At 35.0% G+C, this 24,103-nt stretch overlaps 7 protein-coding genes across 9 annotated transcripts; 4 read left to right on the top strand and 3 right to left on the bottom strand.

Moving 5' to 3' along the window:
- Positions 1-9: 9 nt before the first annotated feature.
- AT5G23400 (Leucine-rich repeat (LRR) family protein) lies at positions 10-2,372 on the bottom strand. Its single transcript, NM_122246.3, has one exon. It carries the CDS (start codon positions 2,039-2,041, stop codon positions 272-274), a length of 1,770 nt encoding a protein of 589 aa, NP_197731.1. The 5' UTR covers positions 2,042-2,372; the 3' UTR covers positions 10-271.
- Positions 2,373-6,216: 3,844 nt separating this feature from the next.
- MIA40 (Cox19-like CHCH family protein) lies at positions 6,217-8,072 on the top strand. The gene is made up of 4 exons (NM_147906.5): positions 6,217-6,682; positions 7,015-7,052; positions 7,142-7,267; positions 7,602-8,072. The coding sequence occupies exons 1-4, from the start codon at positions 6,553-6,555 to the stop codon at positions 7,794-7,796; spliced, it is 489 nt and encodes a 162-aa protein (NP_680211.1). The 5' UTR covers positions 6,217-6,552; the 3' UTR covers positions 7,797-8,072.
- A 66-nt stretch (positions 8,073-8,138) lies between these two features.
- Positions 8,139-12,235, top strand: AT5G23390 (polygalacturonase inhibitor (DUF639)). The gene is made up of 10 exons (NM_122245.4): positions 8,139-8,569; positions 8,756-8,990; positions 9,090-9,176; positions 9,266-9,435; positions 9,885-10,024; positions 10,174-10,345; positions 10,457-11,048; positions 11,125-11,237; positions 11,360-11,603; positions 11,695-12,235. Exons 1-10 carry the CDS (start codon positions 8,361-8,363, stop codon positions 11,923-11,925), a joined length of 2,193 nt encoding a protein of 730 aa, NP_197730.1. The 5' UTR covers positions 8,139-8,360; the 3' UTR covers positions 11,926-12,235.
- Positions 12,236-12,259: 24 nt separating this feature from the next.
- On the bottom strand, positions 12,260-15,902 carry AT5G23380 (hypothetical protein (DUF789); the record flags this gene model as incomplete). Of its 3 annotated transcripts, none has more annotated exons than NM_122244.4 (6): positions 12,260-12,793; positions 13,601-13,692; positions 13,940-14,025; positions 14,130-14,292; positions 14,543-14,778; positions 15,822-15,902. In NM_122244.4, 6 exons carry the CDS (start codon positions 15,900-15,902, stop codon positions 12,546-12,548), a joined length of 906 nt encoding a protein of 301 aa, NP_197729.1. In that variant the 3' UTR covers positions 12,260-12,545. The 3 variants fall into 3 exon arrangements, with proteins under 3 accessions (NP_197729.1, NP_001331169.1, NP_001331170.1); NM_001343799.1 differs by having other exon boundaries at positions 12,342-12,793; positions 12,936-13,692; NM_001343800.1 differs by having other exon boundaries at positions 12,342-12,793; positions 13,219-13,692.
- A 2,450-nt stretch (positions 15,903-18,352) lies between these two features.
- On the top strand, positions 18,353-19,428 carry AT5G23370 (GRAM domain-containing protein / ABA-responsive protein-like protein). The gene has a single exon (NM_122243.3). The coding sequence runs from the start codon at positions 18,443-18,445 to the stop codon at positions 19,100-19,102; it is 660 nt and encodes a 219-aa protein (NP_197728.1). The 5' UTR covers positions 18,353-18,442; the 3' UTR covers positions 19,103-19,428.
- A 469-nt stretch (positions 19,429-19,897) lies between these two features.
- On the bottom strand, positions 19,898-20,907 carry AT5G23360 (GRAM domain-containing protein / ABA-responsive protein-like protein). Its single transcript, NM_122242.4, has one exon. It carries the CDS (start codon positions 20,825-20,827, stop codon positions 20,195-20,197), a length of 633 nt encoding a protein of 210 aa, NP_197727.1. The 5' UTR covers positions 20,828-20,907; the 3' UTR covers positions 19,898-20,194.
- Positions 20,908-23,442: 2,535 nt separating this feature from the next.
- On the top strand, positions 23,443-24,099 carry AT5G23350 (GRAM domain protein/ABA-responsive-like protein; the record flags this gene model as incomplete). Its single annotated transcript, NM_122241.4, has 1 exon — positions 23,443-24,099. One exon carries the CDS (start codon positions 23,443-23,445, stop codon positions 24,097-24,099), a length of 657 nt encoding a protein of 218 aa, NP_197726.2.
- Positions 24,100-24,103: the final 4 nt, after the last annotated feature.

Raw genomic sequence — 24,103 nt, 5'->3', positions numbered from 1 at the left:
AATTATGCTAATGAGGAATTATGTTTTATTTTCTTCATAATTTATGGGCTGTCCTCTTTCTATCCTTTGTGTTTTGCTGGTTGATTAAAAATGATAATAATTTATTTAGATGAAAACAGAATCAGATTGAAACAATAGAATTGTAAGAAAAGAGTAAAAAAGACAAATAGAAGATATCATCTATTTTTTTTGAAGAAATGACGTAAAAGTAATAGGGGATTAAGATAAAAGTCAGCGTTGGACTGGCCACTTGAGAACTTGTGTTTGGTTTTCACTTCATTGTCTTCCTACAAGCTGGTAATGGCTTACCACACAAGCAAAGGTTATGCAGATAAGCAGCTGCAGGAAAGATGTTGAATGGTCTTCCTTGTGGAATCTGTCCACACAATCTGTTGGCTCTGAAACTCGCATGTTTGATCGTCTTGATGTTCAATAAGCTATCCGGGATCCTTCCTGTAAGTGCATTGATCGAGAGATCAAGCCATTTGAGCTGTGCTAGCTGTCCTATAGCTTGAGGTATGCCTCCTGTTATGTGATTCCTTGAGATGTCTAGTCTCACAAGTTCAACAAGGTTTGATATTGAACTTGGGATTTGTCCACTGATTTTGTTGCTTCCTATGTTGAGAACTTTCAGGTTCAAGCTTTCTCCGAAATCTGGAATCCTCCCTGAGATTTGGTTGTTGGTGAGATGGATCTCTTCCAAGAAACTGCTTGTCTTGTTGTTTATCAGGCTTGAAAGGGACCCGGTCACTAGATTTGAACTCAGATCAATAGACGCGACTCCTTCTGGCAACTTCAGCTTGGAGAGATCGAACCTGAGCTGGTTCTTTGAGAGCTTCACTTTCTGAACATTGGTCAAACTTGTAAGGAAAGCTGAAACATCACCTGTGAGAAAGTTGTCAGACAAATCTAGCGACGTCAAGGTGGTTGGTCTTGTTAGCTTTGGAAAGGTTCCTCTCAGTTTGCAACCAGCTAAGTTGATATCTGAGAGTTGCTTGTCTCTGATCCAGCTTGGAATTGCTCCAAGATTAAGGTTGTTGTAGGAAAGATCAATGGACAGTAGAGAAGGGAACCCTCTGGCTCCAACAACAGGCAGAGGATCAGAGAACAGGTTTCTTGAGAGGTTGAGAGACCAAAGATTCTGCAGTCCTGTAATGGATGCTGGAATGTGACCGATGAACTTGTTGCCGCTTAGCTGAAGGCTAGTGAGTGACTTCAAATAGCTGAATCGATCTGAGAGTGGTCCGGTTAGACCATTACGCTCCAACGACATGGTTTGAAGCTTCCTTAAGCTGTAAACAGAAACTGGTAACACCCCGGAGAATCTGTTGCTGGAGAGATAAAGATTGGTTAAATTCTGAAACTGGCCTATGAAATCTGGGATTGGTCCAGATAACAAATTGGAGCTGAGATCAAGATTCTCAAGTTTGAGGAGGTTCTTGAAAGTCACTGGGATTGGACCAGAGAAAGAGTTTCGAGCCAAATTCATCGTAGTAAGACGTCTCAAGCTTCCAAAACTCGCCGGGACAAGACCTGAGAAGCGATTCCCAGCTAAAGAGAGAATCTCCAACAATGGAAGATGGCCTAAAGAAGAAAGAACATTGCCTTGGAGAGAATTATCATCGAGTATGAGCTGACGAAGACTGGTCAGATTAGAGAAGCTGTTGGGGATTGAACCAGTGATGAATTTGTTTCCAGTAATCAGCAAAAGCTCAAGAGATCGGAGATTACCCAAAGAAGGTGATAATGTGCCTTTCATGTAGAGAGTAGGCTCGTTCACGGCGGATTGTAACACCAAGCCGGTGACTTTTCCGGTGGCTGGATTGCATTGAACACCTTCCCAATCTCCATTGCAACAATCTTTACCAACCCATGAATCAAGAACTCCTGTTGTGTCCTCGATGATGCTTGACTTGAAACCCAGAAGTGTTGCTCTGTCTTGGCTTGAACAGATTACTTGTTGTGATGATGAAAGAACAAAATTACGAACAAGAGCAGAAACAAACAAGAGATTCATCAAAACCCATTTCAGGTTTTGCATTTTGGGATTTGATCAGTTTAAACGGAAAAATGGTTAAAAATAAGATTTTTATTTTGTTCAGACAAAAGGATCTGACAAGAGTTAACTTTGGCTCGAATTGGGATAAAGTAGAGTGAACAGAAACTGTTTTATTATTGTACCTTCACTTAGACAGGAAGGTATTATAATGATATCACAAAAAAAGAAAAGAGCTGCAAAAAGTTATTTTCTTTTCGCTTTAATCAAAAAAAAAAAATAGGAATTGGTGGAATAAGTCTCTCTTTTGGTTGGATCTTGAAAAATTTATCAACCTTTACTTATAAGCAGTGGTGAAAAAGAGAATAATTTTGATTTGAATTTTTTTACACAAAAGGTCTTGAAGAGATTCACATGGAGAATTGTGACCGTTGGATGAATTCACGAGGATCCCAATTTTGTTTTCGAACGTTGGAGCGCAAATCAGTTTGAAAAACTTTGTTTTACATTTTTTTACTAACGTTTATAACCATTCTTCTGATTCTTCTTTTTGTTTCAAGCTCTCAAGAGAGAGCATCATTAATAAATTCATGTGAATTCGTGATATAGGCCACTATTTGTCTCATAATAAAAGTGATCATCAATAAACAATTCATCATATGATAATTTTTAAATAAAGTTGTCTCATATTAAAGTTTGTAATGTTTTTTCAATCGACTTTTGAAATATGTTATTGAATATAGTCTTACACTTGTGGATGATATTGATAAAAATTGATAAAGATTATTTTAAGTCTTAAAAGAAAATTAATAGACGATAATTATAATTTAAATAGTTTGTTATGTTGGTTGAACTATCGATTTCTATTAAATACACTCTTGATCATTTTTGAATTAGCATGATAAATGTATTGAACCAGCGAACACCAAACCTTTTTAGCATTTGAGGATGGGGTTGAGATAGGAGTATACTATTTGATTGTTGAATATTAGCGATGTTCATTTTGCCAACCTGTTGATTTGAGATAAATCTACTTTCATATATTATATGAAAAATTAAGATGGATTTTTTTAAAAAAATTGGAGATGGGTCGTTGAAAATTTTGTGCTGCAATCAAAGTCATTTGAATACTCTTTTTTTATAGTGATGCTAATTTTGGAAACTTGTTGTTTAATCAACTTTGATATTGTTATAAGACAAATCAAGATGGAAATTAAAACATTAGATATGGGTCGTCGAAAAATATGCAACTCAAGGATTTAAAACCATCATTCTCAATTTCTTGACCTTTTTCCTCAAAAGTAAACAAACTCTTTAGTATTATAGCAATTTTGTTCTAATTGCATTGCTATAAAAACAACAAAGTTTATTTTTGTAATCGACAATAACACAGCTCCCAATCCCATCAATTATGTGGTCACCAAAGACAACTTTGTCATGCACCAATAATATGTTATAAATGATAATTCAACTCTAAATAATTCATTAACAACTTGACACTACACTGTTGATAATTTATCGCATCATACGTCATTATTAGTACTTTTTAGCTTGTGTTGACTTAAAATGATGCATTTCAAAGTGATCTTGATCATTTAAGAATTTTTAATTTAACTTTTAGTATTTTGTAACTCTAATTTCAAAATTTACTCCATAACATTTCTTTATAATTTAGTATCAAGGTTACATTTACTTTACTCACTTTCTCAATAAATATTTACTTTCAAGTATAAAACATAATTTACTTTTCTAAATATATGATATTTGTATCCGTCATAAAATGTCTACGTACTACGGTACTTAGTGTAAACTAAACTATGAGCTCTAATCATTTGGTATTGTATATTTGATTGATAAACGTATTTTTTTTCTCTCACAGGAGTAAGATACTTTTATAGTCAAGTTCAATTCGTTATGGCGACAATAGATATGATAATGTCGATCCAAATCTAGAGAACAGTAGCTAAGTTGAAAAACAAAAACTTAATGTTGGTCATGAGAGTTTGTTTAAAAAACTTTTTTTTTTCTTGGGCAAGTTTGTTGTTTGAAAACTTTATTTGCTGTTGGTAAGGCTTTGATTTCGATTTGTTTAAGTTTTTCTTTCTCTCAAGTGTATTTTAAGTGCGTCAATTGCGGCTTGACGTAAGAATGGTCCATGTAGGACATAACCAAGCATATTGTATATATAACTCACATGAATTAGACACAAGTCATATCGAATTTGAGTTATTTACTATTACAAACTCCAAGATTACAAGCTTGATGATATATATGATATATGTAGAACTATAACCTTTTTCCGATTTGGAATGCAATATGTTTCTATGGTTATAATAATTTTAAAATATAATTTTTTTGTTTCATCAAATATTTTTGGTAATTATACCAAAATTAAACTAGTATCATTTGCATGGGCATAATCCAAATTTACGAAACTAACAACCTCTTTATCGTCCAAACTTGATTATTCGTCTAGTCACATAGTCCAATTTTAATTTGACATTAAGAACATTGTCAAGGCAGTCTTTTCTCGTTGTCGTGTTGTAGAATAAATGGGTAGACACTAAACGAATACATACCAAACTAACTTGCCAATGGTAGGTAGTATCGATCTCCAATACAGAAAAAGAAGACATCTATGGCATAACTCGATCGCTTATACTATCATCAAATATTGAAACTGGATTTGTTGAACCTGATGGAGTTTTTGACTAAGTATCGACCGAAGAAGCTTCAGTGTTTTTTTAATACTAGTGAACATGCGAGGACTAAAGTTCATGAAGCAAATGCTTTACGCACAAAATATCTAGAAAACAAGTTAGGAGCAGTGAATATCTTGAACGTTCTTTGACTAAGCATGAGTTGGAATCCAACATACAAAATCGTAACCCGACATGAGGAAGGACAAATCATGTCCGAAAAATTACAACAAAAATAATTTATTGTTAGTACTTTAAAAAGTCTAAAAAATAAGTACCAAATGTTTCAATTAAAAGTTCTAACTATCTTAATTTTAAACATTATCTTGTATTTTAAAATCAATAACCATTATATTATTAGAAAAAGGAAAAAGAACGTTATATTATTTAGAATCTTTTCATTAGTTTTCTAAAAAAATCTCCAACAAAAGTTAATGAAATAGTATGCACTAATCCTTAATCTATAATTAAGTTACGAAAGGTCTTCAAAATTTGAATTAGAAAAAAAGGGTTTCGATATTGACAGCCAGAATTGATGATAATGGGAGTCGTTACTTGTTAATATATGTCGATAATGTGGGTTCGCAAAGCCATTTTCGTGTTTCAGGGTTTTATATTAAAAAGTTTGACCCTACCTTCACTTTGACAACCTAAGATTCAAATCTTTTTACTTCTTTTTTGCTGTTTGTTTTATCGTTACGAAAAATTGAACTTTTCTTTCTTTGTGGTTCATTTGAAGAAAGAAATATCTAGAAAATGTAACCAATGTTTGCACAAAAAAAAAAAAAAAAAAGAAAATGTAACCAATGACGATTCATAATAGTTGAAAGATTAACGGAAAAACTTTGAGGAATCACAAAATTAGTTGACAATAACTAGGATGATCTTTAACTCATCATAATTAAATCTTAGAGGAATATTGTCTTCGAAGATTTTGGTACCAATATAAAATTAGAGTTTTCAATTCAAAACTAATTGACAATAAATAAAATATCTTAATTCATAACAGATTGGCAATCGAAAACCGTATCAAACAATGGAACTCGGGACAGCGAGTGGACTTTATTCTATGTGACAAACACTGAAGAATCAAGAGATTATTATGTATATAGTTTCAATGTAAATATGCTGCTGTAATTTGGAAGGATTCAGCCCAACGACTACTTAACGTCAACTATTCCACATACTGGGGCCAATTGATTGCACTGCTTAACAACACAACCATCCTGAAGCTCAACCTTTTCTTGTTCAGATACGTCTTCCAAGCGACTCTATACCAAATATGGCGCGAGAGAAACACAAGAAGACATGGTGAAATTTCACCAAAGACTCGGCTCATTAAACTTAGCGAAAAGAATGATCGAAACCACATCAACGGTATTAAAAACTTGGGAGATCATCGCTATGAGCCTATGATGATGGCCTAAGTTTGTGGTTTTCTACCCGATCAACTCCATGAACAAGACTGCAACACTCTCTTTAAATTCTATTCTCTACCTTTAATACCTGATTTCTATAACTTTCAAACAAACTGATATATTCATTGTACACGAGTCTTTTCTGGTTGAATATATTTTTACATTCATTCAAATAAGAAAAATGTCTCATCGTACAGATGCGATCATCTGGTTTCTGAAAAGAAGAGAGAGACTAGAATATGGAAAAATTCAAATTCAAGCCCAATAAACCCTGAACAAAATTTAAAGCCTGGCCCTTGTCTGACCATCTGGGCCTTCTTTTGATTTCAATTTTGGGAAATTCAGATTGCGTCGACGCATTTCTTTTGAGGGATGGATCTGCTTTCTCGTCGGCGGCTAATCAAATTCTTCCAGAGGGTTTTGAAAGAAATTTCTCGAGATGGGTCAAGCTCAAAGTGACGAGAACTCAATTCCGACGACGACGACAACGAACACTCCTCCTCCTTCTGCGAATTCACCTCGGGATTCTGAAGATACTTCGTCGCCATCGATGGATTCTCTTCTTGCAGGTTCGTTTTTTTTTTTTTTTTGTTGGTGTTTTCTGTATCCCGATTGAGAGAGTTACACTATTCGTTGCATAGAAAAGTTTTGGGAAATTGGGATTGTTTTGTTCTATTAATGATCATTGATAAAAAATGATGAAATGGTGAAATGGAATTTGCGTTTCTCTATATAGTATCTATTCAAAATCTTGTTCTTGCTTAAAAAGAAGATTCTTAAATCTTTGTCTATGTAGTTTCTATAGGAAGATAATCTTCTAATCTAGTTTTGTAAAGAAAGCTAAGAAACACTTATGTATTATGGGATATTTGACATTGTTGTACTCTCTTCAATATCACAGAAGCTGCAGCATATGGTGAAGATGATAATGAGAATGAGGTTATTCCTTCAACTTTGTTGTTATTTAGTCATCTGCTAGCTTTTCTTTTTGAATTACCGAGTTATCTGACAAATACTAAATCCATCAGTCTCTTGAAGCCAAAGCACAGAGAGCTCTCGATTGTCCTTGTATAGCAGATTTGCGTAATGGCTCTTGCGGGTCTCAGTTCTCCGAGGCATTCCTTTGCTTTCTCAAAAGCACTGCTGAAGAAAAGGTAAACCGTAACTAAACATATTAGGTTGTTTAGAATGATGTAAACTCCACTGAAATGCTCTAAGATTGACACATTGATGACAGTTGTTTCTCTTTCGTTTACGTTTTGTGTCCCTTTAGAAGAAAACCTTCACAAAGATATTGGATGTGTTGTTGTTGTTGTAATGTTGTTACAGGGATCAAACTGAACATATTAGATTGTTTAGGATAGTGTAACCTCAACTCAAAAAATCATAAACATTGGCGATAGTTGTTGTTTTCGTTAAATGGTTTTTGTGCCATTTAGCGAAGAGAAGTTTCATTCAAGGATATTGGATGTGTTGTTGTTGTTGCAGGGATCAGACTGCGTGAATCCATTTGTAGCATTGCAAAGCTGTATCAATGCCAATCCGGATGCATTCTCTAAATCAGTTACAGGGGACGAAAAAGAAACCGAGAAAAAGGAAGAGCAGCCTCCTGTGCAAGACCATAGAATCATCCCTCCTCTCTGGGCCAAAGACCCGCCTCGCAGTGGCAATTCCAAGCTTTAGAATATCAACAACAATGGAGTCAGCATCAGAAGCTAGTCTCTCCTCTTTTGATTCTTTTCTCTAGACAGCACTTTTAAGAATGTAAAAGAAGAGTAGAAGACCATGATCAGTGGTCGTGTAGATCAACATTGTTCTTTCTTTTTTAATACTAAAAAGCTGAGATTTTTGGTTATTTGCTTGCACCATTTAAACTAACTTTATGCTGTGATAATTTGGTAAACCAAACGGTTAATGTTACAGAGTTGGGTTTTGGTTCGGTTTCATAAAACAATTGAGCGGTTTAATTCGGTTTTGATTCGAGACATTAATTAATAATGGCTATTCGTTAATTAAAATCGAAACAATTAATTTTCTCACTCAATAATGAAGAAAACTGCGAAAGCGTGCAGATAAGAGAGATCTCTCTGAACAGATATTATAGTTGATAGTTTGCGTACTAGGAGTCTGTGAAAGCTTGCACAGGAAGAAAGCAAATCGGGAAAGAAAGGAATCTGAATCGGAGAAGCAATCGAGGTTTACGATTACCAAATTCTGATCTAATCTGATTAATTGTGGTGATTTCCGATGGAAGAAGACGGTGGTGGCGGCGGTGCGAAAGTTGGAATGCTGGAGAATTTCATGAAGACGCATCAGAGTTCTTTGAAATCGTTATTCCAGAGAAAGAAATCATCCTCTGGTCGTGATGGAGATGCTTCTCCGTCGCCTATCGCTTCCCCGAAACCTATTCCGCAGCTCTCTCTTCTCGCCAATTCCGTCGTCTCCCGCTGTTCAAAGTACACTCTCTCTAATCCTCATATTATTGAACAGTTTCGAGATTCATATATGATTCAGATCCTAGGTCTCTACTTGCGATTGCATAATCTTTATTGTTTGGAATTTACGCGATGTGATTATTCCTTACTGTTCTGGAGCAATTTAGGAATTTTTTTTTTGATGGATTTAGTTTTTGGTAATTGTAGGATCCTGAACATTCAAACAGAAGATCTGCAGCATCATTTTGATGTAGAGTTGCCTGAGAGTGTTAAGCAACTATTGACATATGCAAGGAACTTTTTAGAGTTCTGCTCTTTTCAGGCACTTCATCAAGTGATGAAAAAACCTGATTACTTGAGTGATCAAGAGTTCCGTCAGCTAATGTTTGACATGATGCTTGCTTGGGAGACTCCCAGTGTCACAAGTGAGCAGGAAAACAAAGTGAGAAATCTTTCTAATTTGCCATGTTCATAGTGTTAAAAATGGAAATATATGGATTTATGCTTTGTATCTTATTTGTCTCAAATTTGCCAAGTTCAGGATGCAGCATCTCCCTCCAAGCAGGACTCAGAGGATGAGGATGGATGGTCGCTATTCTATTCAAGTCCCACTAATATGGCAATGCAGGTTATTACCATCTTCGACTTCCTTTACTTCTGCATTAGTTATAATTGGACGGACTTAACAGACCTTCCCCTGAAATATATACTTAATAGGTTGATGAAAAAAAGTCTGTCGGACAGGAGGCTTTTGCAAGAATTGCTCCGGTTTGTCCTGCCATTGCAGATGCAATAACTGTACATAATCTTTTTGATGCACTAACTAGCTCGTCAGGCCACAGGCTTCATTATATCGTATATGACAAATACCTCCGCACACTTGACAAGTATGAACTTACCTCTACTTTTTTCAGTCCTTCAATTTGCTTTTCTGCATTTGTTTACACGTAATTGTCTTAGTGTTATAAATCGTAGGTGATACATTTCTTTTTTGGTACTCTAAATACTTAAGTCTACATCTCTAGTATCCGTTTTACTTATTCTTACCTCAACCACACCTAATGATCCCTTAGCTGGCAACATAATACGTCAAAAAAGTATTGCTTGCTAATTTATGTATTAAATGCTAACGTTGAAGATGATAAAAAAAAAATTATTCTGTGGCTCAGTTAATGGTACTCAAAGCAGGAATAATCTTTTTCGATGTCATGGCTTCAATTTAGAATGAAATAAATCCACTGAGAGATGTTCTGCCCAATATTTCTTGCGGATGTCTATTTCCTCAAAACATCTGGTTTTTTCTCTTATTTTTTCCTTGCCCTTCGTATATTTGTAGAATTTTCAAGGCTGCAAAAAGCACTCTAGGACCTTCAGCTGCCAATCTTCAGCTTGCCAAGGGAGAAATAGTGCTTGATATGGATGGTGCAAATCCTGTTTTACCGGTTCTTAAACACGTGGGCATCTCAGCATGGCCTGGTGAACTTCTGGAGAGATCTCTGCATATAGTCAACCTTCTGCATTGGCATTATATAATACCTTAAGCAAAAGGAGAAACATGAAAATTGTGGTTTACGTTGGTTGGTTTTGTTTCCATCTCAATATTTATCAAACATTTCCTTTTGTAGGTAAACTGACACTTACCAACTGTGCTCTATATTTTGATTCAATGGGTGGTGGTGAAAAGCCCATGCGATATGATCTCACTGAAGACACAAAACAGGTCATCAAACCTGAGTTGACAGGGCCATTGGGTGCTCGTATATTTGATAAAGCCATTATGTATAAATCAATTACAGTGTACGTATGCTATTGGACTACAATCTTATGTCTGTCTCTTTTATGATTCTTCACAAAATCTGTTTTCTAATGGATTTATATCTTTTGCTCTATCTTGTTTTGTTTGTACAGACCAGAGCCAGTATTTTTTGAATTTACAGAGTTTAAAGGCAATGCTCGTCGAGACTACTGGTTGGGAATTTGCCTGGAGATCCTTCGTGTACAATGGTTCATACGAAGATACAACTTTAAAGGGATTCAACGATCAGAAATACTTGCAAGAGCAATCCTTGGGATATTCCGGTACCGTGCAATAAGGGAAGCTTTTCAAGTCTTCTCTTCCCAATACAAAACATTGCTTATATTTAACCTGGCAGAAAGTCTCCCCGGCGGAGATATGGTCTTAGAAGCTCTGTCCAGCCGTGTCTCTCGCATAACCACTAATGTTGCTTCTGATATCGGTTCTGTTCAGTATATGAAATGGCCCTCAAACTTATCTCCAGTCTCACTCAAATTGCTTGAGCATTTTGGCTTGAATCTAGAAACAGGGACAAATATGGGTGAAGAATTGACAATCGTAGGAGATTTTTGTGTTGGGGAGACGAGTCCATTGGAGATAGCTCTGAAACAGTCAATCCTAGACACAGACAGAGCTGAAGCTGCTCAGGCGACTGTGGAACAAGTGAAAGTAGAAGGAATTGACACTAACGTTGCAGTTATGAAGGTATCATGAGTTCCTTCTTCATCTTTTCTCCATTTCTTTGCTCTATAGTTACTATTAACCGATAGTCTCATTGCAGGAGCTATTGTTACCTTTCATCAAACTAGGCTTGCATATAAATCGCTTAGCCTATTGGCAAGATCCTTATAAATCAACGGTGTTCATGATCTTGGTCAGCTATATGATTATCAGGTAAGATTTTGCCTTGAAAGACATGATGACAAAGAATGATGAGAGTTCCATCACAGAAAGCTATGTTTTGATTTGTTACGTAAAGACATGTGATGACACCAACAATCTTGTTATTTATGCAGTGGGTGGATCGGTTTCATATTACCGTCAATATTACTCCTAGTAGCTATAGTAATGATGTGGCGTAAGCAATTCAACAAAGGGAAAGAACCAAAAACCGTTCGTGTGAAAGCTCCACCAAGTAAAAACGCGGTGGAGCAGCTTCTCGTACTACAAGATGCAATTAGCCAGTTCGAGTCGCTAATCCAAGCTGTTAACGTTGGTCTCCTCAAAATAAGAGCAATTACCCTTGCAATTCTTCCTCAGGTATAATGATATATCAGAACATGATGATGGCTAGGATAAATAGGTGTCTGCAGTTAATAGTAACTCTCTTGTCTCTTTGATATGTTTTCAGGCGACAGATACAACGGCTATATCGCTTGTGGTTGTGGCAGTTATATTGGCGGTTGTTCCTGTTAAGTACTTAATAACGGTTGCGTTTGTAGAGTGGTTCACGAGGGAAGTTGGGTGGAGGAAAGCGAGTAGTGACCGGCTAGAGAGGCGGATAAGAGAATGGTGGTTTAGGGTACCAGCAGCTCCTGTTCAGCTCATTAGAGCCGAAGATAGCAAGAAGAAGAAGAAATGACACTTTTCAATTCTCTCACACGCATTGTCTCTCTTTCTAGACATATTGTTTTGATATTAGAATTTTTTATTCTTCTTCTTTTTTTTTCCCCTTTTTAAGTAAGATTCGGGTTTATTCATAAATATGAGACGAACTAACTCGTTTTTTGACTTTTAACTACCCAGTTTGACAAAAACAAGTTCTTCAATTGGCAAAGTAATGTCACAAATAATTAACTCGACTAGATGTCGAATTTGGCTAAACATTTCCGATTATACCATTTTTATTGAAGGTCATGTTAGGAATTGCATTATCCAGACTTCATTCCCTCCGTTTACCCATCTTACCAAATGTTTGGAGATAAATAGATGAAAATCTTATAAAATAGAGTCTTAAATTTTGTTGACCCCCAATATTAGCAAGTAAACCATCCTCTTGACAAATTTTAAGAAAAATAATCCTCAAAAGTAAAGAACAGCAGAATCCAAAGTCAGAGAGAGGGAGAGAGAGAGAGAGAGAGAGAGAGAGAGAGAGAGAGAGAGAGAGAGAGAGAGAGAGATGGGAATGTTTTACAGCATAAATGTTTTTTTATGATGATAAGACTCCATTGTTAGGCTTAGCATTTCACCTGCAAGATGGCATTAATAGGGTCCGCCGTAAAACTTACGGGACATAAAGAAGTTGAAATCGCTGTGGGAGAAGCCGCGTTTTCTCAGCCACGAGTCAGCAGATTCTTCATTCATCTCTCTGTTCTGATAATCTGATGTCCCAGGCATCATCCACAGGTTACCAAAGGCCTTGTAAGTCATTGCTCCAAATGGAGGAAGTAGAACTTCTGGTGTACTTGACTCTCCTTGTTCATTCCCCTTATCATCCTTACCAATTGTTTCTGAGAAATCACAAGAAAAAAACTAGTTTAGATCTAAGAAACACGAAAAATGTCATCAATCAAACACTTGCTTATAAAACCAAAAAGATTATGATTTTAACACCAATACGATCACCAGAGAAGTTTGACTAGTTGTACTTACTAAAGAACTGAGTCTGCTCTAAGATAATAGAATCAAGCTCAGGCTAAAAGGAAGTAAGTGTCTGTACAAACAGGAAGAAGTACTTGGAAACTAAAGATAAGACTTTTATGCAGAGAAAATAGTGGCTAGGATTGGTAAGACCGTTGCGCCAAAGATGCAACTTCTCCATCTCTTACAATCCACAAGAAATTAATACCAAAACAGATGCATAACTTTTCTCTATATCCAAGCGACACTGTGATAGAGTAAAGACTTGAAAAGAACATCTCCAACTAGTAACTACCTTTGCACGGTATTTTTTTCTACCAGTTCGATCCCTCCCAGAAAGGAAAACTCATTACTACGCCAACTAGGAATACCTACTGCTCTTCAATAACTTATTAAATAAAGAACCCTAAATAAGTAAATACAATCATAATCCTTAAATTCTCCCATGAATAAAGTACTACTAGAAATCAACCAATATCGATAAATTTCGCCAACGTAACATACAAATTAACAAGAACACAGTACCGGAATTATATGTGTAAATATGTCGAAGTATTACTATACAAAACACTTGAATACTCAAAAGCACATGCTTGATAATTTAGCAGGCACATTATATAGCTTCCGTATACGCTTGGGTTGAAAAGGTAATGTTAATTCTCAAATGACCAAAGTACCTGGAAAGTTTGGCTTCAATAAATGGTACGTTAGGAAAGCGGCAGATATCCCGTCCACGCCTATCACTGGTGGAATTGGATAAATGGGATACCTATAATAATTCCATATTCCTATTCAACATTAGCTCAGTTACGATTTACGTTTAAGTTAATTCATTTGAAGACAATAACTAACATCATGTATACATACATCATGGGAAGAATGTGTGAATCATATGAAAGAAAGTTGATGTGAAATGACGGACTAATATAGAAATATCTCTCACGGGCACACGGTGAGCAATTAACTAATCAAAGAAGAAGCTAAAACTGAATAAGATAATAGAAAACTCGACATACCAAGCTATCGAAATCCAGCTATTTGGAGAAAGATCTGAACTCGTCAGACTAGACAGTCCAGTGTGCTCCTCAGCTAGGTCAGCCATCTACAAAATACATAGACAAGTAAACAAAAACCACTCTCTACTAACCAATGAATTTGGAGAATCAATCCAACATAAAAAACGAAATAGAGATAATTATAAGATACCTTGAAAGTGAGAGGAAACCTATCAAATGGCCTTTCTACCTCATTATATTGAAAATAAAGGTAGCCCAAGTCACCAGCATCCAAACACTGAAGCTTGCCGTTGCTGTCAGAGTCAGTTATAGCAGATCCTGTCTCTGTACCATCTATCCCAATGGCAGAGCTCCTACATTCATAATCAAATTACTTGAAAGAAGTACACTACAATAACCAAATTTCTAATAATAAACAAGAAGAAAACGTTAGCAATGTAAACAAACACATAAGAGCCTTGAGGAAATAAAAAAAAGGCATAAACTTTCTAGCTCTTAAGCCATCAGGCCTTTGTTATAAAGGCACAAACTTTCACATCAAATATTGTCACCCATGAAGCAATAAGACACAAAATGGTGGTGAGAGAAAACAGAAAATTGAACCTTGAATCATCAGAGAAGGGTTTGATGGTAAAGATCTGAATGGCGGAGAGTGAAGGATTATAGTACTGTTTAACATCGGAGTCGAAGTTTTCCAGCGAAAGAGGGACTTCGATACCAACAGTGCTCCAGTTTTTACAGGCAGACCAAATATCATTGAGGACGATGCGAGGCTTTCTCACTTCTTCTTCTTCAATAGCTCCCAAAGCTATTGGTGAAGAAGAAGACGATCCCCTTGCCTGCAAAACAGATTTTGAAATTGGGGTTTACATTTATAACCCGACTACGCTATTCGGATCCTTAAACCGGGTTGGAATAAAGTTATATATATATATTCGGTAAAAGACATAAGTTTTAAATTTCTTAAAAGGTACCCCAATTGTTTCCATTTGTTTAACTTTGAACTGATAATTTAATCTTAATCAACCCATCATTGCAAATTCCACCTTACTGAATGATTTGAAACTGACCCTCTATATTGTTACTCAATCTAAATTTTTCTTGCTAAAGATAATTTAATCTAAATTACCCCATGTTTCTAACTTTTATTTACTTACTTTTTATGATTTAAAATATAAAAGACAGATTTTAAAAAAAAATTGTTGCTGAAAAGTATTAGATATGGGGTTTTAAATACAAACTAGTCAATGTTGGCTAAGATCTTGTAATAATAAAAAAGCAGAAAGCATACAAATCTTGGTAATAATGTCAACGACTAATTAAACGTACTTTATTAGTCTTTTTACCACTGTGGCATTATCTTTCAGACTTTTGACCAATCGAATGCGTTTTCGTTTATTATCAAAGAATGGAAAATCAAAATTACCAGAGCACAAGGAAGATCGATCTTAAAATGAAAATCCATCTAGAGAATTGAAACGAGATCTAATACAGTAAACGTGGTTTTAACCAGAGAGTAATTTAACCCAAGAAAAGCAGTTGAAGAAATATGTTGGTGGGTTTGATTTATTCTACCTTTTTTATAATGTAATTGTTCTTTGCTTCTTAAAAATGGTTTATTTTTGTAAATTTTAGTTGCTTCAAATTTCTGTAAGTGAAAGAATTAGATTATTTTTGTTGGATTTGAGAATGTTTGTTCAAACAACATTTTGTACAAAATGATGGGAAAAACAAATAAATATATCTTTAAATTAATATAATAATGATCAGAGACACGTGGAGATGAACGTTCGAGAAATTTTTTAAAATTAGATTCGAGAATGTTCGTTAAAACAATTTTTATGTAAAAATAAGATAAAATAAACAATTAAACATAAGTTACCTGAGTATAAAATTGAATCGGGACACGTGGAGATGAACATTCGAGAAACCTCTCAAAATTAGTTCTAACTCTCCCATTCATTTTGTTAATGAAGTTTTCTTTTTTTACTTTCTTTCTTATAAATATTTTTGGGAATTTCAAGATATAAGCAAAGAGTTTCAGAAATGTGAGAAATAAATCAATGTAAAACTAAGAAGAGAATGAAAAACAAATCCAAGGGGAAAAAGCTAAATTTTCTTCTTTTCTTTTTTGGTAACAAATTAATTTTTTAAAGTATTATTCAATATTTTTCTTAATATGGCATATTTAATAGTATTTAATATTGTTATTTTCAGTCTATGTGAACATAATCAATATATTGCCCATTTTCAGAAAAAAGTAATAGCACTATTCTACCTATTTTTTTTTAGCATCATTAGATTAACAAAATCTGATCCATAACCAAATTCTTTTTACTTGCAAAATAATGTGATTTAATAGAGTCAAACTATTAGGAAGCTATAAAGGTGAACAGTTAACCACTTGACTAAATACAATTCATCAATTACACTATATTTCTGATAAAATATTATACAATATTGTTATAATGATAAGTAATATTTTCATTTATATTTATTTGAATGTCTTTAATATTATTTTGGTATTATAGTAATACGTGGAATGACAATGCACAGGAGTCAGAACAGTGGTGCATGGCAAGGCCAAACCCATTTGCATGCCAGAAAAGCCCTAGAAATCCTCCAATCACCAAATCTTTCTTTAAGGCTAAGGCAAAATGTCTCCCACATCACAATTTCGACCCTTTATTTTACGTCTTTGTTTATGTCAAATCCCATCATATATCAACGATTAGATAAACTATTTAATTACATATTTGAATATGATCCGTTCTTGTCCAACCAATATGGACTCTTCTTTTATTCGCGTAACTTTTGTTTGTCCAATCAAAACCATTTTGCCAACAAAGTATTTTTTGACTCATGAATTTAAATTTTGCTCGTATAATAATATAGTCAAAATATCTTATCCGACTAAGGACATGGACCCCAAAAGTGACGAAGACTGTATAGCTCTATGGTTGCGATATGCTAGAAACAATATGGTTCATTATTATAACTGACAATTCTCAGGGTTATTATCGTTTAATGGATGATTGATGCTTAAGGTAATGCAAATTAAACATTGAACGATAAATTCAGATAGTATATAATTATATTTTTCACAAATAGTATATTAATTTTATTAAAATATTTCAACTACTGATAGAATAATTACATATACAATTTATTATATAATTTTTTTTCGATCAACTCTCAATGAAGATTAACCACATTGGGAACAAACAATGCATACATATCCTTTCTTTGATTCTAACAACTATAACAACTACCGAATCATTCACGTCTTGACAACTATCTAATCGTTCGCCTCTGTGCTTTTCATAAATACATATACCTATTTATAAGTTACAATCTTCTACATTTAAATACAATGTCCACTCAGTTTTATAGTATATACATGTTCTAAAATATATCTCCATTAACTATATAGGTATGTGCATATCACATGGGTGACGAATTGATCCTACTACATCTAATATTTTATGGGATCCATTTCAAATGGATCTTCTTTTTGTGTTTCTATTTAACTATTTGTTTTGCTTCTTTATTGCTTTGTATATATTATATAAATCAAGTATAACCGATCTTTGTTAAAAGTTAGCATGAAAATAAAAGAATAAAGGCATCATAAAGTTTACACAATGCCAACGCGGAAAGCTTCAAAGCCACGACGTCCCCTTCTGCATGACTCAATTTGCTCTCACATATTCACAACAAGTGTTACGTAATATTTTGATTTTTTTATTTCTCTTGTCTCATGCATGTTTCTTTTAATTAGGAAACATATCTTATCTCCTATATATATATGTGGAAAACTAAAATCACCCTAAATATTAAAAGCTTGGCATGTTTTGCCAACTTCTAGGTAAAAAAGCTAGGAGTGTAACGTCATTCCGTGTGATCATCTTTTATTTAGGCATCTCTCAAATCAACTTTTAAATGTGATTTGAGTTTTTATGTCGATCAATGGATCATTAATTTTTGTAAATGGCATCTTCCAAGTTTCAAATTTTAAAGAGAAACATTGAAAAGGAATATCAAGATATTTGAAGAAGATCCATATATAGAGACGTTCTTAATTACTCCTAAATTTGTTTTATTATTTGGAACATTTCGGTAGTTACTGAAGTTACTTTAGACAAAATTGTGTCATAACACGGATTTGGTAGTTACAAAAAACTTTAGTTATGTTCTCCTTTATCTATATGCATGTCTAAATGGTTTTGTTTCCCTTAAAAAAAGAAGGCAAACAGAGTATATGCCTCCAAAGAAAGTAGCTTTATCTATGTGACTTGATGACCCATACATGACTCATCACTTTACCACAAAGGTTCTTAAGTCTCAACGATTAAGTATTTTGTTTCAACTGCCTCTTGTCTCTTTGTCTTTCCCTTTAAATACCTTCCCACTTACACGGTTAATCATCAACCATCACTCACAATCTCTCTCTCTTACTCTTTCACAAAATCAAGAATCAAGATCACTACTCAATTCTCCAAGATGACATTGAGCAGAGTTCACCAACAACTCATTACATTTCCTGCCGTCAAGACTTCTCCGGCGGGTTACTTGCCTGATCCAGCTTCCATCAACAAGCTTCAAATCCCAACTTCTTCAAAGTTTTCTTTTCTAACAGGCAAAGGAAAATCGATGCTACGAAAGAAGAAAAACGATAGCTTCACAAACGGAGTTAGAGATCAGGACAAGTTAGGACCAAAGCTAACCGAAACAGTCAAGAGAAAACTATCCTTGGGAGCTAGGATCCTTCAAATGGGAGGCTTAGAGAAGATCTATAAACGACTCTTTAAGGTCAGCGATGAAGAGAAACTCTTCAAGGCGTACCAATGCTACCTATCCACAACCGCAGGTCCCATCGCTGGCCTACTCTTCATATCATCAAAGAAAATTGCATTCTGCAGCGAAAGATCGATCAAGGTGGCTTCTCCTCAAGGAGAGCTCAATAGGGTTCACTACAAAGTCTCAATCCCCTTGTGCAAGATCAATGGAGTGAACCAGAGTCAAAACACAACGAAGCCATCTCAGAAGTACCTTGAAGTAGTCACGGTCGACGGCTTTGACTTCTGGTTCATGGGATTCTTGAGCTACCAAAAAGCTTTCAACTGCCTCGAGCAAGCGCTTTCTCTTAGCTTCAAGCAATGATAAGCCAAGATATATTGCTTCCATTGAGGAGCTAATTAGTGTGGGTAAAAGAGGAAATATTTCATTTCACTTTAACCTACTTCAATCAGATTATGTTAGGAAATGCCCTAGAAACCATTGACAATATTGTACAAACTCATTTTTTTTCTTTTCTTATATCTCTTTTGTTCTTCATCGTTAACATGAGCAAGAGATTTGAATATATTTAGTTGATCTCATCTGTTTTCCCAATTCACTGTCCTTTTTTACACCACAATATAACAAAAGAAGAATAATACAGAGAAAAAAAACATGTACCATGGGAATAAAATATAAGTAATGAGTACATAAGACCATTTCATAATCTTGATCTTAGAAAATTTGAGACCCATTATCTCAATCTTCCCCTGAGAGAAGAAACCATCAATAAATCTCCAGAAGGAGGAACAAAAATAAATCAAAGATGAACAAAAACAATCTTAATATATTAGTATAAGAATCCAATTATATTGTTAATCAACAGTGATGGCGAATCATCTACAAAAAAAAAAATATTACTGAAGGACGATAAATTATCTACTAATTATGCCGCTCAATTTTGTTGTATAGACTAAGTTACTGAATAGGGCTACTGTGCCTCATTGTAACTTGTAAGCCAAGAAATAGTGATTAAATATAAGAGCCAGATTCAATATTGAAACTTGTAAATTCAAACTAAAAATAACACAAATCTTGACTTGGTAATTTTTAATTATTTCAGAGTCATGTCTCTGTGTTACTATCTCTGATATTAACAAAACAGACAACATATATGTGGTTCGTTGTTACTTTTCGTATAAGTAGTACCATGACACTTCTTTTGACATGTAATTTGGTGCAAAAGAAAACTATTTATTAAGGAAAACTGATGAAATCGGCTAAGTATATTAATTTCTTTCTCGTTTCTACAATAGAAACCAAAAAGCAAAATACAATGAAAATAAGAATTGAGTTTGTACAAACAATATTGTCAGTCTCTACTAGGTTCTCTCCTAACATTCCCTGATTGAAACAGGTGAAAATAGAAATGATATATTTCTTTTTCCACCATGCACTAATTAGTAGCTCCTCCGTTTATTGCTCATCCTCGTTTAGCGCTTTCTCGAGACAGTTGAAAGCTTTCTGGTAGCTCACGAATCCCATGAACCAGAAGTCATAGTTATCGACTGTGACTACTTCTAGGTACCTCTGAGATGGTTTCTTCGTGTTCTGACTCTGGTTCACTCCATTGATCTTGCACAAGGGGATTGAGACTTTGTAGTGAACCCTAGTGAGATCTCCTTGAGGAGAAGTCACCTTGATCGATCTTTCGCTACAGAAGGCAATCTTCTTTGATGAGATGAAGAGCAGGCCCGCAATGGAACCTTCTGTTGTCGATAGGTAACATTGGTACGCCTTGAAGAGTTTCTCTTTATCGCAGACCTTGAAGAGTCGCTTATAGATCTTCTCTAAGCCTCCCATTTGAAGGATCTTAGCTCCCAAGGATAGCTTTCTCTTTACTGTTTCGGTTAGCTTGGGTCCTAACTTGTCCTGATCTCTTGCTCCGTTTGTGAAGCTATCGGTTTTCTTCTTTTGAAGCATCGAAACCTTTGAAGAAGTTGGGATTTGAAGCTTGTTGATGGAAGCTGGATCAGGCAAGTAACCCACCGGAGCAGTATTGACAGCAGGAAATGCAATAACTTGTTGATGAACTCTGCTCAATGTCATCTTCGAGGATTGAGAAGTGATCTTGTTTCTTGATATTCTTGATCTTGTGAGAACGAGAGAGAGAGAGAGAAATTGTGAGTGAGGGTTGATGATGAAACCGTGTTGGTGGGAAGGTATTTAAAGGGAAATACAAAGAAACAAGTGGCAGTTGAAAACAAAGCATTGAATCGTTGATAAGAGATCTTTGTGGTAAAGGATGAGTCATGGATGGGTCATCAAGACAGAGAAAAAGCCACTTTCTTTGGGGTTAAAAGCAAATAGAAGAAGATCAAGCATATGCTTTGTTTTGCTTTTGCGAGATAAAAAAATCTTCTAGTTAAAGGAGAGATATATAAAGAAAGGTTTTACAACTACCAAGTCCTTGTTTGTGATATTATTTCCAAACTAAGTTCAATAACTGATGAAATGTTTTAGCTCAACATGTTGTTGGTACTTTCTTTATCATTGTCGGTAGTTTAGATTTTACCATTGTTTCAAGTTTGTTCTCAAGCATAATCATCATGTCCAAAACAAATATTTACTTGGTGTCACACTAAAATAATCCATTTTTTCAGCCTGCTACACACACCAGAAAGTGATCGCTTAAACATAAAATCTTTTTGTATATTAGAGATACCAAAACAAAAGCAAAGTAAGAAAAAAAAGATGATCACAGAGATGACGATAGAGTTAGATCCGACGAGCTTTTTTACATACAAGTTGGCAAAACATGAAGCTTTTCTTTTCCTTCTTTTTTGTTAGCCTGATTTTAGTTTTTTTCACATATATCTTTTACATGTATAGGAGATAAGATATGTTTCCTAATTAACTGGAACATGAAACAAGAAAAAATGAAATCAAAATATATTACGTAACGCTTTTTGAATATATGAGAGCAAATTGAGTCATGCAGAAGGGAACGTCGTGGCTTTGGAGCTTTCCGCGTTGGCATTGTGACTTTCTGATGTCTTTATTTCTTTTAGTTCATGCTAAGATAAGAAATATAGCTTATATTTGATTTTTTATATATAAAAAGTAAAAAAGAAGATCCATTTGAAATGGATCCCACCATATAGTATAGATGTTGTTTCATCAATTCGTCACCCATGTGATATGCACATGGTGTATATATGTTTACAAGATAAAATTTAGCGGGCATTGTATTTAGGTATAGATGATTATGAATCGCTAGGTACATGTATTTATGAAAGGCATAAAGGAATGATTAGTTAGTTGTTGAGACTCGAATTATTTCGATCGGCCGGTAGTTGTTTATAAAGACATTGAATTCAAAGAAAGAATCTAACTATTCTAAGAAAATATGGTATGATCGCTCTTAACAACTAGAAATAACTAAAAACAATTTAACTTATCGTTCTTTTTGTGCATTAAAGTTGTTAAAGGAACTATCAATTTAATACATACATAACCATAATATTTATAACCGGCATACACTATTCAAGCTTTCTAGACTATACTGTTCATCTTGATCGGGGTCCATGTCCTTTGTCGTCGGCCGGATAAGATATTTTGACTATATTATAAGAGCAATATTGAATATGTATGTCGACACAAAAAAAAATTAAGCAAAAAAAACGACTTTGTGAGAAAAATGGTTGATTTGTGAAAGAAAAAGTGAAAACAAAAAAAAGGTTGCCCTACAAAGAAAGGGCAAAAGAAGAGTCAATAAATCAGTAGGGCATGACGGATCACATTCAAAGCTGTAATTAAATACTTTATCCTGTAATCGTTAATATGTTGATTCCGACATCTGTGATGGAATTTGACACTAAAAGTATATCAACTGAAAATAAAAAGGTGCTGAAATATGACGTTAGAAACTTGTTTCCTTAGCCTAAAAGAAATATTTGGTCATCACTGGAGGATTCCAGACATTCGTGCATGTACATGGGTTGGCCCTGCCATGCACGCTCGTCCATGCATTGTCATTTCCACGTAGATACATCACTATTACATTAACAAATCGACCAAAAATAAAACATACTCATAACAAAATATACACATAAGATTTTGCCAACTTGTAGGTAATAAAGTTTGTCGGAGTCTAACGTCATGTCGTCATTCCGTGTGATCATTTTTACTTCCTTTTTTGGGATCTCTAATATTATAACTTTAGCATGTGATTTAACCTTTAAGAAATTAAGGCCATTGTTGACCGATGAATCATCAATTCGTAAATAGCTTCTTAATTTCGAATTAAAGGAATGGAAGAAGATATATTGCAACTAGGCCTTTTAATTTGCACTCCTAAGTTGTTTTGTTATTTGGAAAATCAAAAGCAAAAACCTAAAACATTTCATCAGTTACTGAAATTTACTTTAGACAAAACTGTGTCATAACAGGATTTAGTAGTTGTAAACCTAAGCCAAACAGAGTACATATGCCCACAAAAGAAAGTAGCTTTATCTAGGTGGCTTGATGACCCATACATGACTCATCCTTTACCACAAAGGGTCTCAATTCAGAGCTTCGTTTCAACTGCCTCTTGTCTCTTTGTTTTTCCCTTTAAATACCTTCCCACTTACACGGTTTCATCATCAACCATCACTCACAATCTCTCTCTCTCTTTCTCTTTCACAAAATCAAGAATCAAGATCACTACTCAATCCTCCAAGATGACACTGAGCAGAGTTCACCAACAAGTTATTGCATTTCCTGCAGCCAAGACTGATACGATGAGTTACTTGCCTGACCCAGCTTCCATCAACAACCACCAAATCCCAACTTCTTCAAAGGTTTCATATTTGACAGGCAAAGGAAAATCGATGCTGCGAAAGAAGAAAACCGATAGCTTCACAAACGGAGCTAGAGATCAGGACAAACTAGGACCAAAGCTAACTGAAACAGTCAAGAGAAAGCTATCCTTGGGAGCTAAGATCCTTCAAATGGGAGGCTTAGAGAAGATTTATAAGCGACTCTTCAAGGTCTGCGATCAAGAGAAACTCTTCAAGGCGTACCAATGCTATCTATCCACAACAGCAGGTCCCATCGCAGGCCTCCTCTTCATCTCATCAAAGAAGATTGCATTTTGCAGTGAAAGATCGATCAAGGTTGCTTCTCCTCAAGGAGTTCTCAGTAGGGTTCACTACAAAGTCTCAATCCCATTGTGCAAGATCAATGGAGTGAACCAGAGTCAGAACACAAAGAAGCCATCTCAAAAGTACCTTGAAATAGTCACAATCGATAACTTCGACTTCTGGTTCATGGGATTCGTGAGCTACCAGAAAGCTTTCAACTGTCTCGAGAAAGCGCTAAACAATGATGAGCAATAAACCG

Source organism: Arabidopsis thaliana, chromosome 5 (assembly GCF_000001735.4).
Source record: "Arabidopsis thaliana chromosome 5, partial sequence".
In the NCBI taxonomy this organism is placed as follows: Eukaryota; Viridiplantae; Streptophyta; class Magnoliopsida; order Brassicales; family Brassicaceae; genus Arabidopsis; species Arabidopsis thaliana.
Note: the sequence above shows the minus strand (reverse complement) of the source record. Positions and strands in the feature narration are given on the sequence as shown.

Bases quoted from the DNA above. Each gene is read 5' to 3' on its own strand.
- AT5G23360 (NM_122242.4), bottom strand. From the start codon at position 20,827: ATGACATTGAGCAGAGTTCATCAACAAGTTATTGCATTTCCTGCTGTC.
- AT5G23370 (NM_122243.3), top strand. From the start codon at position 18,443: ATGACATTGAGCAGAGTTCACCAACAACTCATTACATTTCCTGCCGTC.
- MIA40 (NM_147906.5), top strand. From the start codon at position 6,553: ATGGGTCAAGCTCAAAGTGACGAGAACTCAATTCCGACGACGACGACA. The intron at 6,683-7,014 runs GTTCGTTTTTTT...TCAATATCACAG, and splicing joins GATGGATTCTCTTCTTGCAG to AAGCTGCAGCATATGGTGAA. The intron at 7,268-7,601 runs GTAAACCGTAAC...TTGTTGTTGCAG, and splicing joins AAAGCACTGCTGAAGAAAAG to GGATCAGACTGCGTGAATCC.
- AT5G23390 (NM_122245.4), top strand. From the start codon at position 8,361: ATGGAAGAAGACGGTGGTGGCGGCGGTGCGAAAGTTGGAATGCTGGAG. The intron at 9,436-9,884 runs GTATGAACTTAC...GTATATTTGTAG, and splicing joins TACCTCCGCACACTTGACAA to AATTTTCAAGGCTGCAAAAA. The intron at 10,025-10,173 runs GTGAACTTCTGG...TTCCTTTTGTAG, and splicing joins GGGCATCTCAGCATGGCCTG to GTAAACTGACACTTACCAAC.
- AT5G23400 (NM_122246.3), bottom strand. From the start codon at position 2,041: ATGCAAAACCTGAAATGGGTTTTGATGAATCTCTTGTTTGTTTCTGCT.